The sequence below is a fragment of the Schistocerca serialis genome, chromosome 4 (genome assembly GCF_023864345.2).
Source record: "Schistocerca serialis cubense isolate TAMUIC-IGC-003099 chromosome 4, iqSchSeri2.2, whole genome shotgun sequence".
Classification (NCBI taxonomy): Eukaryota; Metazoa; Arthropoda; class Insecta; order Orthoptera; family Acrididae; genus Schistocerca; species Schistocerca serialis.
Window position 1 is genome coordinate 111,157,785 of NC_064641.1, and position 14,879 is coordinate 111,172,663.

Consider the following 14,879-nt stretch of genomic DNA (forward strand, 5'->3'; position numbering starts at 1 on the left):
CTGGACTCCAACCAGACTGGGAACTATTCTAGGTCTCACACTGCCATTTATAGCCGAGTTTAATTCCAGATGTCCATTATGCCCTTTGATGGTCTTTTATCTTTCAGAGATTGCACTGAATTTCTGTGAAATGCCAGTTCTCTCAGCATTTTCCACCTCCGACAGATGTGATGGTCAGTGAAATGGTAATAAATTGAGTGTCAGACCCAAGCAGCAAGGGACCTGGAATAGTTGCAATCCAAATCAAGAGTGCCTGAGGAACAGGATGAGACAGAGACAGGGAAAGAGAAGCAAAAAATCAATCCCTGGCCATTGCATCTACCACAGCTGACAAATGTGGAAAGAATTTGCATTTCATAGAATGTCAGTGCAGGCTCTGAAAAACAAAAGAGCATCAAAAGACATAGAGAGCATTGGGAATCAAACACAGCTATCAATGGCTTTGTGAGACCAGTAGTATTTCACAGTCTGGTTGGAGTCCAGACTGAGAACACGTAACAACAAAACTTGCAACACCTGAAAAAGACAGCTGGGTCAGTTGTCAAAACGTTGTGCAGAGAAAATAGAAACAACAACTGCATCCATCCTACCAGCAAATCCTCAATACCCATTGGTATGGTACCAAGTCAAAAGGTTTTCGAAAGTCAAGTAATAATATGTCTACCTGATTCCTTTAACCTTTGGCTTTCTTGATCTCATGTGAGAAAAATGGGAGTTAGTCTTGCAGAACCATTGTTTACAACATACTTGCCATCTGGCAGGGGACAGGTCATTCTGTTTGAAATATTTCATTATGTTACAGCTCAGAATATGTTCTAGCCTCTACAAAAAGTGGATGTCAATGAGAGAGTGAACAGCAGTTTTGTGGGTCATTTCTGCTGCCCTTCTTTTAGATAGGTGTGACCCATGCCGTCTTCCAATAGGCACAGTTTTTTCTTTAAGAGATGTACAGTACATTATGGTTAAAATGGAGGCTAAGTTTGAGACAATCTGCTGGGTGGCAAAACCATGAAATTTTTTTTACTCTTGAACTGTCTTCCTTTTAAATATATTCATTATTACTATTATACTGTTCCATACACTGGAAATAATTAACCACTGGATTAAATAACCATGTACATTTATTGCATGAACTGATATAAGCAAAATGTAGGTATAAATAAAGTTGTTTTCTTTCATTATTTCAAGTAGGGTGTCAGTGAGAAAAGGAAAGGTTGCAGTTTCTAGCTGTAATACTTTACTTATCATGTTAAGTGTTTATTGTAAGATTATTTCTGTTAATGAGTAGATTATGGCACCATTTTAAATTTTTAAATTCTGTCAGCAGTAGTATAAAATATTATGGAGGCAACCTAGAACTCAGACCAGGTGTTCATTTCAGCCATTCATTAATACAGGTGGTTTTTCTACATCTTCATCTACATCCATACTCTGCAAGCCACCTGACGGTGTGTGGCGGAGGGTACCTTGAGTACCTCTATCGGTTCTCCCTTCTATTCCAGTCTCATATTGTTCATGGAAAGAAGGATTGTCAGTATGCCTCTGTGTGGGCTCTAATCTCTCTGATTTTATCCTCATGGTCTCTTCGCGAGATATACATAGGAGGGAGCAATATACTGCTTGACTCCTCGGTGAAGGTATGTTCTCGAAACTTCAACAAAAGCCTGTACCAAGCTACTGAGCATCTCTCCTGCAGAGTCTTCCATTGGAGTTTATCTATCATCTCTGTAACACTTTCACGATTACTAAATGATCCTGTAATGAAGTGTGCTGCTCTCCGTTGGATCTTCTCTATCTCTTCCATCAACCTTATCTGGTACGGATCCCACACTTCTGAGCAGTATTCAAGCAGTGGGCGAATATGCGTACTGTAACCTACTTCCTTTGTTTTTGGATTGCATTTCCTTAGGATTCTTCCAATGAATCTCAGTCTGGCATCTGCTTTACCGACGATCAGCTTTATATGATCATTCCATTTTAAATTACTCCTAATGCATACTCCCAGATAATTTATGGAATTAAGTGCTTCCAGTTGCTGACCTGCTATATTGTAGCTAAATGATAAGGTATCTTTCTTTCTATGTATTCGCAGCACATTACACTTGTCTACATTGAGATTCAATTGCCATTCCCTGCACCATGTGTCAGTTCGCTACAAATCCTCCTGCATTTCAGTACAATTTTCCATTGTTACAACCTCTCGATACACCACAGCATCATCCGCAAAAAGCCTCAGTGAACTTCTGATGTCATCCACAAGGTCTTTTATGTATATTGTGAATAGCAACGGTCCTACGACACTCCCCTGCGGCAAACCTGAAATCACTCTAACTTCGGAAGACTTCTCTCCATTGAGAATGACATGCTGCATTCTGTTATCTAGGAACTCTTCAATCCAATCACACAATTGGTCTAATAGTCCATTTGCTCTTACTTTGTTCATTAAACGACTGTGGGGAACTGTATCGAACACCTTGCAGAAGTCAAGAAACACGGCATCTAGCTGGGAACCCGTATCTATGGCCCTCTGAGTCTCGTGGACGAATAGCGCGAGCTGGGTTTCACACGATCGTCTTTTTCAAAACCCATGCTGATTCCTACAGAGTGGATTTCTAGTCTCCAGAAAAGTCATTATACTCGAACATAATACATGTTCCAAAATTATACAACTGATCGACGTTAGAGATATAGGTCTATAGTTCTACACATCTGTTCAACGTCCCTTCTTGAAAACGGGGATGACCTGTGCCCTTTTCCAATCCTTTGGAAAGCTACGCTCTTCTAGAGACCTACGGTACACCGCTGAAAGAAGGGCGGCAAGTTCCTTCACGTACTCTGTGTAAAATCGAACTGGTATCCCATCAGGTCCAACAGCCTTTCCTCTTTTGAGTGATTTTAATTGTTTCTATATCCCTCTGTTGTCTATTTCAATATCTACCATTTTGTGATCTGTGCAACAATCTAGAGAAGCAACTACAGTGCAGTCTTCCTCAGTGAAACAGCTTTGGAAAAAGACATTTAGTATTTCAACCTTTAGTCTGTCATCCTCTGTTTCAGTACCATTTTGGTCACAGAGTGTCTGGACATTTTGATTTGATCCACCTACCACTTTGACATAAGACCAAAATTTCTTAGGATTTTCTGCCAAGTCAGTATATAGAACTTTACTTTCGAATTCATTGAATGCCTCTTCTCGCATAGCCCTTCTCACACTACATTTCGCTTCTCATAATTTTTGTTTGTCTGCAAGGCTTTGGCTATGTTTATGTTTGCTGTGAAGTTCCCTTTGCTTCAGTAGCAGTTTTCTAACTTGGTTGTTGTATCACGGTGGCTCTTTTCCATCTCTTATGATCTTGCTTGGCACATACTCATCTAATGCATATTGTACGATGGTTTTGAACTTTGTCCACTGGTCCTCAACACTATCTGTACTTGAGACAAAACTTTTGTGTTGAGCCATCAGGTACTCTGAAATCTGCTTTTTGTCACTTTTGCTAAACAGAAAAATCTTCCTACTTTTTTAATATTTCTATTTACGGCTGAAATCATCGATGCAGTAACCGCTTTATGATCGCTGATTCCCTGTTCTGTGTTAACTGTTTCAAATAGTTCAGGTCTGTTTGTCACCAGAAGGTCTAATATGTTATCGCCACAAGTCGGTTCTCTGTTTAACTGCTCAAGGTAGTTTTCAGATAAAGAACTTAAAAAATTTTCACTGGATTCTTTGTCCCTGCCATCTGTTATGAACGTTTGAGTCTCCCCGTCTGTATCCATCAAATTAAAATCTCCACCCAGAACTATAACATGGTGGGGAAATCTACTCAAAATATTTTCCAAATTATCCTTCAGGGGCTCCACCACAACAGCTGCTGAGCCAGGGGGCCTATAGAGACATCCAATTACCATGTCTGAGCCTGCTTTAACCGTGACCTTCACCCAAATTATTTCACATTTCGGATCTCCGTCAATTTCCTTTGATACTATTGCACTTCTTATCGCTATAAACATGCCTCCCCCTTCACTGTCCAGCCTGTCTCTGCAGTATACATTCCAATCTGAGTTAAGAATTTCATTACTGTTTACATCTGGTTTCAGCCAACTTTCTGTCCCTAGTACTATGTGGGCATTGTGACAGTTTATTAATGAGAGCAGTTCTGGGACCTTTCAATAGATGCTCCTGCAGTTTACTATTAGCACATTAATATTGTTATTTCCTGTTGCATTTTGCCTACTCCTACCTTGCCACATCTCAGCAGGTGTCGTCTTGTTGGGCCTAGAGAGGGAATTCTCTAACCTAAAAAACCCACATGTGCACTCCACACGTACTCCGTTACCCTTGTAGCCGCTTCCTGCGTGTAGTGCATGCCTGACCTATTCAGGGGGACTCTACATTTCTCCACCCGATTGCGGAGGTCGAGGAATTTGCACCCCAGATCTCTGCAGAATCATCTGAGTCTCTGGTTTAAGCCTTCCACGTGGCTCCAAACCAGAGGACCGCGATCGGTTCTGGGAATGATACTACAAATAGTTAGCTCAAATTCCACCCTGCGAGCGAGGCTTTCTGCCTTCAACTCTGCTAACCACCTGTATGAACTGAGGATGACCTCTGAACCCAGACGGCAGGAGTCATTGGTGCCGACATGAGCAACAATTTGCAGTCTGGTGCACCCAGTGCTCTCTATCACCGCCGGCAAGGCCTCCTCCACATCTTGGATGAGACCCCCCGGCAAGCAGACAGAGTGAACACTGGCCTTCTTCCCCGACCTTTCCGCTATTTTCCTAAGAGCCTCCATCACCCGCCTAATGTTGGAGCTCCCAATCACTAATAAACCCCTCCCCCCGTGTGCCACATGTCCACTCACAGGCAGAGCGGGCGATGCCACACGGCCAGGCTCCACATTGACCGTCCGCCTCGTGTGCCGCGAATGCCGCTGGTTCTGCTACTCCCCTTGGGGAGAGGGTGGCCCAACCGCGCCCAGTACCCATGAAGATGTCTCGACAGCAAGGACAGTGGGTGAAGCATGTAACACCTGGGGTGTACCATTCGACGCACCAGACTCCTCACTGCCGCTACTTATTGCAGATAAAGAAAAAAACAAATTCAGCTGAAATGTGATTTGCACAACCACAAGACAAGACACAAAACTAAAGTTCATGTACACTTTTCCTCCTCCTCCGTGTTTCAGAGTTAAGTTGTATATTCTAGTATTCAGTCAGCTCCCTTATATCATGGAGCTTGATACTTAAAATCAAGACCAAATTAAAAGAAAACTAAAGAGACATTCCAAATGAGCCAGTTCTTCTTATTATCTGTATTCAAGAATTGTCACTTCCTGTGTTAGGTAAATAGCAAATAGCTGTGTTCACTGTAAAGCAGTGCAACAAGTAGCAGTAAAGTGTAACTAGGCCTGTGGTATTACACATGTAGACTTTTCTTTGAGAAATACCTACACAATCAAGTAAATATTAAGCTACTAGTAGAAGATAAACAGTGTCTATTCATCGTAATTGAAAAAACAGCATCATTTCTCATAGTAGTAGCTTCCTCTCTGATTTACTAGGTTATATTTATGTGCCAGATGTATGAACAGCATTAACAATTATAGTGACAGCTTACTGCTGGAGCAGTATCCTTTGTGAAAATTGACTTGTTCCACATACTTGAAGGTAGGGTTCTTCTTGATGGAATCTATCAAATATGATGAATGAATGAGAGGAAAAACAAAAAAATGGCTGAGTGAGGAAAATTAGAGAGCTTTTTCAATCCTTAACTGTGCATGTTGTCAGAACTAAATTATATGTAACACTGTCTTAATACTACAGATTAATATTTTATCAAAATTTTCTTTATAGGCTGAAAAACGAAAGCAGTTGGTATTACATCATCTTTTGAAACTGTTTGGAGAGGAAGCTTTAAAATCTATCGATTATGTAGAAAAAAACTGGTGTGAAGAATTATACATTGGTGGATGCCCAATTCAATACCTTACTCCTGGTGTTATGTCATGCAAACATTTCATGAGGCAACCCTTTATAAGGTATTATTTAATGGTACTTATTTAAATATCTGGAAGCTACATTTCAGTTTGTGATTTACAGCAGATACATGACATAAGTAAGTCACTCTAATAGAAGTTCTGGAGTTTTAGCTTAGCTGATAGGAGCTTGCAAAAGTTGATAGCAAATCTGCATTAATCAAGTGACTTCCTTGGAAACTAGAGAGAAAGTCAAAGGGAAAAAAAATCCAGTATTGTAATGGGTTGAAAAAAAAAAAAAAGTAACTGCAAGACTGACCGCTGAGTCTTCATCTGCCATATGGCGTCATTTGAATGCAGTATGTAGGAAAACAGAATGAGTGATGAGTTGGAGTGCATTCCATTCCGGTCCTCCCACTGAGGAACAATCACTGATAGTAAGGGAATTGGACCTGATTCCTCTATATTGCAGTCAGTGTGTTGGTTATTCCACTGTGGAAGCAGTGTAAAATTTAATTTACTCAAACAGTGGAAACTCCAGGTTGGAATATTAGCACTATTAGAAAAAGGAAAGATTGCTACTTACCTTAAAGATGACCCATTGAGTTGCAGACAGGCACAACAAAAAGACTGTTACTCATTATAGCTTTTGGGCAAACCGTTTTCCAGCAAAGAGAACACTCACATTCACACAAGCAAGCACACTTCATGTACACATGACTGCTACCAGTGACACTCCAACCAGAATTTACTCACAAATCTGTAGCAATAGAGAAAGAAGTATTGCAGATGAAGAAAAATTATGGAAGCAACATATTACAGCAGACTGTTGTTATGTATGCCTTTCTTTCCTCATTTACATGTGCTGTCCTACACTGTTTGTTTATATTGTTTCCGTCTCCTTTCCTATTTCTCACAGTATCTGATGGTAAAATGCTCTGCATTTTCCCAAGTGTATATTTTTTCACTGGCTTTCTTAATTATTACTGCTTTACTAACATTTTGTTTATGTATAATTCTCAGTGCTTTTTCAGTATGCTGTCTAGCTTCTCTACTACATTCATTCATTTCCCTTTCCTTATTTTTTAGTAACAATTCTCAAAATGGATGGAATGATTGGTAGAATTTGTGATATTTTTTCTTCCCCTCTTGTTTTGCCATCTGCCTACTTAAAATTCATTTTTTTCATTTTTAAATTAATTACCATTAACATAGGTGAGTATAACTGCATTTTCATAAAAGAGAAAGGTTGGCCTTTAGCCTTAGAGAATGTAACACCAGATCTAATTTTGTGCTTAGTTTTAGGTATGTATTTGATTTTCTAATTTATTTCAACTATTCCTAGTTAGTATCTTTCATTATAGGGTGAAATCAGTAATTTTTTTGTAACTTAAATCCTATTGTTGATGTATAAACAAATATAAATTCTGTACTGATTATAAACGTTTGTAAGATGAAATACTAGTAATCTTAAAGTATCTATATGGCTCTATTCAAAAACATGTTAGCATAACCAGCCCTGAATTAATTCCACAGTAATGAACAGTTTTGTCAAAAGTACTGTTTTCATGATGATATTTGTTAATTTCATGATTTAAAGAAATAATTGGGCCTAACTCTTGCAGTAGAAGAAATTGTTAAAAAGAACCAATTTTTCGATGTATTCACTTAATTTAATGAGTTAAGTTTTAATTGTAATTTCTGTAAATTTAACTTCAAACAAAGCGTAGTTTCAGTACCTATTATTGTGATGATATATAAGGGCCTCATTTTTGGTCATGAGACACACAATTCACGGCTGAGCTTCAGACGAGAAACCTGTGTTGCTTAGAGCAACAACAATTCTTCAACTTAACTGTGGAATAAGTGTTAAACAATTATGCCGTGTGACAGTGTCTGCTGCATATGTACCTTGCTATTCTTCAAGAACTGTGAACTTTGTGGTTAGGTTTTTACTGCTCGTATGATCAATAGGAAACTATTGTAGCAGTATGTGGAGGTTTGCCTGCAAACTATTAGTGAGGCTTATGAAAAGTTAAACAACAGTCCACTGGCAATATAACTGTGTATTATTAGGGAGTTGTGAAAAGTGAAATTAAAGTTATTTTTTCACAAGGTAGTTTAAAAGAGAATGTTAAACCATTTTCCGAAAATAAACTATCAATAACAGATTCAGTATGGATTCTCTACGGAAAAACAATATATGCTATAACAAATGCATTTTGGCAGAAACAAACAAGAAAAAATATTTATAGACATCCAGATGAATAACAAACTGAGTTGGTAACAGAATGTGTGTAAGTCAATGAAAAACACTCAGATCTGCCTGCTTTGCACCTAGAAAACTCTCTCTCTCTCTCTCTCTCTCTCTCTCTCTCTCTCTCTCTCTCTTGTGTTAATCTGGAGAGGGGTTGCCAGCACACTTGCACCAGTGTTGTGCAACTCCATAATATACTACAGCGATGCAGTTAAGCTAAAAAAGTAATTGTCCTACAGAATCAGGCAATAAAAAATATTGTTTAGAAGTCTCAACAGGAACCTAGTTCTTACATATGTATGTAAATATGTGTGCTCTCTAATGGAATTTGTGATTAATAAGAAGAGTGAACCTTGGATTAGCTGGAGATTCACAACCCTTTCTACAGTAGGGTTCAGAAACGGAGACATATACTCTCTCCACAAATTTTGGTAGGTACATGCCTCATGCAAACCTCAGTCATGCATTGTGGTGTTTCCAACATATGCAGAGGCACAGGACATGCAAAAGCTTATTTTATATGTGAAGAACACATGCACATCACAGTATTCGGTACCTTATTGTGCCTTTCACGTGTGAGGTAACTAATATACATACTGACAATATATAAAGGCTAGATTGCAACTCACCACATAGAGGAGGCATTGAGACACACACAGGCACAATTGAAAGACTGCTAAACTTTTAGCTTTTGGACAAAAAGGTCCTCTTGCAGAAACAGGAAACACAACACTCAAGCGTGACACACACACACACACACACACACACACACACACACACACACACACAAAAAGCACGACTCAGATAGACATGGCAATTTCCTATTGCAGCTGAGGCCCAGACAGTAACCGCGCGCGCGCGTGTGTGTGTGTGTGTGTGTGTGTGTGTGTGTGTGTGTGTGTGTGTGTGTGTGTGTGTGTGTGTGTGTGTGTGTCACGCTTGAGTGAGTGTTGTTTTTCCTGTTTCTGCATCACAGGACTTTTTTGTCCAAAAGCTAAAAGTTTAGCAGTCTCTCCATTGTGCCTGTCTGCGACTCGATGCCTTCTCTATGTGGTGAGTAGCAGTTTATATTTTTCATATTGTTGTTATTCCGTCTTGGACCTGCCATTTTTAATACACATGTTGAGCTTGGTGTATGATACCCTTCGTGAAGAGACGGAAAAACTGAAAGCCAGAAATGTGAAACTAAAATTGTTGTACTTGAAGACAGACAGCAGAATCCAAAATGACATTATGCTTTGGGGCACGGGAGGTGACAAAGACTCAAAAGACCACTATTATAAATGAATCTAGTCATTCATTTAAATTAAATTCAGTGAAATGAAATGAATGGGTTGAGGAGAATGAAATCAATGATGACTCAAAGACATGAAATGATATCAGTGAAAGCCAGTCAGAAATACAGGTTGTTTCAAAAAGAATGATCTTTCCACCATGTCATTAGAAGTGGGTTGCCGACCTGAACTCTTACCTTCATACCATCTTCCTGTCTCTTGAAATACGCTATACCAATAAAGAATGTTTTTGGGTACGGGCAGATCAGTGCCAAAACACTGACAAAAAGCACACTGTACCGAAATCCCTCACCACTCACTGTTCGCAAACTGCAGCAAACCTTCTGCTGAGTGAATGCCATCTTATATCTGACTGATTGCAAACTGAGAAGACGCATTGTATGACATCTAACGGTGGTTTTCTGTATCTCCAGGCCACACCCATTAAAACAACACACATTTCCTTGCCTTGCCATTGTGTGCCCAGGTGGCGCAGTGCTTGATGCGATTGCCTCGTAAACAGGAGATCCCAGGTTTGAGTCCCAGTCAGGCATTCATTTTATAGTTGGGAGCTCCAACGTTAGGCATGTTATGGGGCCCCTTGGGGACATGGCTGCCAAGAAGGGAAAGAAAACCAATGTGCACTCCATGTGCATACTGGGAGGAGTCATACCAGATGTCAAACTGGTCCTCCCAGATGCCATGAAGAGCACAGGGTGCAGCCAACTGCAGGTGGTTGCTCACGTCAGTACCAATGATGTGTGTCACTTGGGATCAAAAGAGATTCTCTCTGATTTTGAGTGGCTAACAAAAGTGGTAAAGGCTGCCAGTCTTCCCTGCAAGATGAAAGCAGAGCTGACCATTTGCAGAACACTCGACAGGTCCGATTGCGGACCTCTGGTACAGAGCCGAGTGGAGGGTCTGAATCAGAGGCTCAGAGGGTTCTGCGACAGTGTAGGCTGCAGATTCCTCGACTTGCACCAAAGGGTGCTTTGGTTTTGGGTCCCGCTGAATAGATCAGGTGTCCACTCTATGCAGGAGGCAGCCACATGGGTAGCAGGGGCTGTGTGGCGTGGACTGGGCGGTTTTTTAGGATAGAGGGTCTCAGGAGAACACTAGAAGGGCTTCAGTCACAAAGGGTGTATGCTGAACACAGGAAGAACGTAGATACAGGAACCATCGGTGTAACAATTGTAAATTGTCGTAGCTGTGTTGGGAAAGTACAAGAGCTCCAAGTGCTTATAGAAAGCACTGATACTCAAATCGTTAAAGGCACTGAGAGCTGGCTAAAGCCGGAGATAAGTTCAGCCAAAATTTTTGCGAAGAACGTAATGGTGCTCCAAAAGGATAGGCTAAACATGGTTGGTGGTGGCGTGTTTGTTGCTGTTAGAAATAGTTTATCTTGTCAAGAAACTGAAGTAAATAGTTTCCGTGAGTTAGTATGGGCAAAGGTCATTGGTGGCAACTGGAATAAAATAATAATTGAATACTTTTACCAACTTCCCAATTCAGATGGTACAGTTGCTGAAAGGTTCAAAGAAAAATTAAGTTAGATTTCAAACACATACCCGACTCATACAATTATAGTTGGTGGTGACTTTAATTTAGCCTCAATGTGTTGGTGAATATACGTATTTAATTCTGGAGGTACACATAAAACATCATCTGAAATTGTGCCAAATGTATTCTCTGAAAATTATTTCAAGCAGTTAGTTCATGAGCCCACACGAATAGTAAATGGTTGTGAGAAAACACTTGACCTGTTAGCAACAAATAATCCTGAGTTAATAATGAGCATCAAAATGATAAATGGATTAGTGAACACAGGGTTGTCGTAGTGAGATTGAATTCTGTAACCCCCAAATCCTCCAAAAATAAACGAAAAATATACCTATTCAAAAAAGCAGATAAAAATTCACTTGCTGCCTTCCTGAGAGACAATCTCCACTCCCTCCTAATTAATGATATAAGTGTAGACCAGATGTGGCTTGAATTCAGAGAAATAATATCAGCAGCAATTGAGAGATTTATACCAAATAAATTAACAAACAATGGAGCTTATCCTCTTTGGTACACAAAATGGCTCAGCACACTGTTGCAGCAATAACAAAACAAACATGCCAAATTTAAACAGATGCAAAATCCCCAAGATTGGCGATCTTTTACAGAAGCTCAAAATTTAGTGCAAACTTCAATGCAAGATGCTTATAACAGTTTCCACAATGAAACTTTGTCTCAAAAGCTGGCAGAAAATCGAAAGAGATTCTGGTTGTTTGTTAAGTATGTTAGCAGCAAGAAACAATCAATGCCTTCTCTGCGCATTAGGAATGCAGGTACTATTGAAGACAGTGCTGCCAAAGCAGAGTTACTAAACACAGCCCTCCAAAATGCCTTCACAAAAGAAGAAGTAAATATTCCAGAACCCGAATCAAGAACAACTGCCAACGTGAGTAACGTAGAAGTAAATATCCTCGGCGTAATAAAGCAACTTAAATCACTCAATAAAAGCAAGTCCAGACCGTATACCAACTAGGTTCCTTTCAGAGCATGCTGATGCAGTAGCTCCATACTTGACAATCATATACAACTGTTCGCTCGATGAAAGATCCTTACCCAAAGACTGGAAAGTTGCACAAGTCACACCAATGTTCATGAGAGGTAGTAGGAGTAATCTACTTAATTACAGGCCAGTATCATTAACATCAATATGCAGCAGGATTCTGGAACATATATTGTGTTCAAAAATTATGAATTACCTCAAAGAAAATGGTCTATTGACACACAGTCAGTATGGGTTTAGAAAACATCGTTCTTGTGAAACACAACTAGCTCTCTATTCGCATGAAGTGTTTAGTGCTATTGACAAGGGATTTCAGATCGATTCTGTATTTCTGGATTTCCAGAAGGCTTTTGACACTGTACCACACAAGTGGCTTATAGTGAAATAGCATGCTTATGGAAATCGTCTCAGTTATGTGACTGGATTTGTGACTTCCTGTCAGAGAGGTCACAGTTTGTAGTAACTGAAGGAAAGTCATTGAGTAAAACAGAAGTGATTTCTGGCATTTCCCAAGGTAGTGTTATAGGCCCTTTGCTGTTCCTTATCTATATAAATGATTTGGGAGACAATCTGAGCAGCCGTCTTACGTTGTTTGCAGATGACGCTGTCGTTTATCAAATAATAAAGTCATCAGAAGATCAAAACAAACTGCAAAATGATTTAGAAAAGATATCTGAATGGTGCAAAAAGTGGCAGTTGACCCAAAATAATGAAAAGTGAGAAGTCATCCATGAGTGCTAAAAGGAATCCATTAAACGTTGGTTACACACTAAATCAGTCAAACATAAAGGCCGTAAATTCAACTAAATATCTAGGAATTACAATTACAAACAACTTAAAATGAAAGGAACACACAGAAAATGTTGTGGGGAGGGCTAACCAAAGACTGTGTTTTATTGGCAGGACACTTAGAAAATGTAACAGATCTACTAAGGAGACTGCCTACACTAAGCCTGTCCATCATCTTTTAGAATACTGCTGCACGGTGTGGGATCCTTACCAGATAGGACTGACAGAGTACATCAAAAAAGTTCAAAGAAGGGCAGCAAGTTTTGTATTATCGCAAAATATGGGAGAAAGTGTCACTGAAATGATACAGGATTTGGACTGGACATCATTAAAAAAAAGGTGTTTTTCGTTGCGATGGAATCTTCTCACGAAATTCCAATCACCAACTTTATCCTCCAAATGTGAAAATATTTTGTTGACACTGACCTACATAGGGAGAAATGATCACCACAATAAAATAAGAGAAATCAGAGCTCATATGGAAAGATATAGGTGTTTGTTCTTTCCGTGTGCTATACGAGATTGGAATAATAGAAAATTGTGAAGGTGGTTCGATGAACCCCCTGCCAGGCACTTAAATGTGATTTGCAGAGTTGTTGTTGTTGTTGTGGTCTTCAGTCCTGAGACTGGTTTGATGCAGCTCTTCATGTTACTCTATCCCGTGCAAGCTTCTTCATCTCCCAGTACCTACTGCAACCTACATCCTTCTGAATCTGCTTAGTGTATTCATCTCTTGGTCTCCCTCTACGATTTTTACCCTCCATGCTGCCCTCCAATACTAAATTGGTGATCCCCTGATGCCTCAGAACATGCCCTACCAACCGATCCCTTCTTCTGGTCAAGTTGTGCCACAAACTTCTCTTCTTCCCAATCCTATTCAATACTTCCTCATTAGTTATATGATCTACCCATCTAATCTTCAGCATTCTTCTGTAGCACCACATTTCAAAAGCTTCTATTCTCTTCTTGTCCAAACTATTTATCATCCATGTTTCACTTCCATACATGGCTACACTCCATACAAATACTTTCAAAAATGAATTCCTGACACTTAAATCTATACTCGATGTTAACAAATTTCTCTTCTTCAGAAACGCTTTCCTTGCCATTGCCAGTCTACATTTTATATCCTCTCTACTTCGACCATCATCAGTTATTTTGCTCCCCAAATAGCAAAACTCCTTTACTACTTTAAGTGTCTCATTTCCTAATCTAATTCCCTCAGCATCACCCAACTTAATTCAACTACATTCCATGATCCTCGTTTTGCTTTTGTTGATGTTCATCTTATATCCTCCTTTCAAGACACTGTCCATTCCATTCAACTGCTCTTACAAGTTCTTTGCTGTCTCTGACAGAATTACAGTGTCATCGGCGAACCTCAAAGTTTTTATTTCTTCTCCATGGATTTTAATACCTACTCCGAATTTTTCTTTTGTTTCCTTCACTGCTTGCTCAATATACAGATTGAATAACATCGAGGAGAGACTACAACCCTGTCTCACTCCCTTCCCAACCACTGCTTCCTTTTCATACCCCTCGTCCCTTATAACTGCCATCTGGTTTCTGTACAAATTGTAAATAGCCTTTCGCTCCCTGTATTTTACCCCTGCCACCTTCAGAATTTGAAAGAGAGTATTCTAGTCAACATTGTCAAAAGCTTTCTCTAAGTCTACAAATGCTAGAAACGTAGGTTTGCCCTTCCTTAATCTAGCTTCTAAGATAAGTCGTAGGGTCAGTATTGCCTCATGTGTTCCAATATTTCTACGAAATCCAAACTGATCTTCCCCGAGGTCGGCTTCTACTAGTTTTTCCATTCGTCTGTAAAGAATTCGCATTAGTATTTTGCAGCTGTGACTTATTAAACTGATAGTTCGGTAATTTTCACATCTGTCAACACCTGCTTCCTTTGGGATTGGAATTATTATATTCTTCTTGAAGTCTGAGGGTATTTCGCCTGTTTCATACATCTTGCTCACCAGATGGTAGAGTTTTGTCAGGAATGGCTCTCCCAAGGCCGTCAG

At 39.7% G+C, this 14,879-nt stretch overlaps 1 protein-coding gene across 1 annotated transcript in view; it reads left to right on the top strand.

Annotated features, from left to right (window-relative positions):
* The window catches only part of LOC126474296 (amine oxidase [flavin-containing] A), a 263,151-nt gene that overhangs the window by 219,507 nt on the left and 28,765 nt on the right, over nt 1-14,879 (top strand). Inside the window, exon 9 of the mRNA XM_050101761.1 lies at nt 5,854-6,038. Coding sequence (XP_049957718.1) covers nt 5,854-6,038 — 185 coding nt within the window. The remainder of the gene's footprint in view (nt 1-5,853; nt 6,039-14,879) is intronic.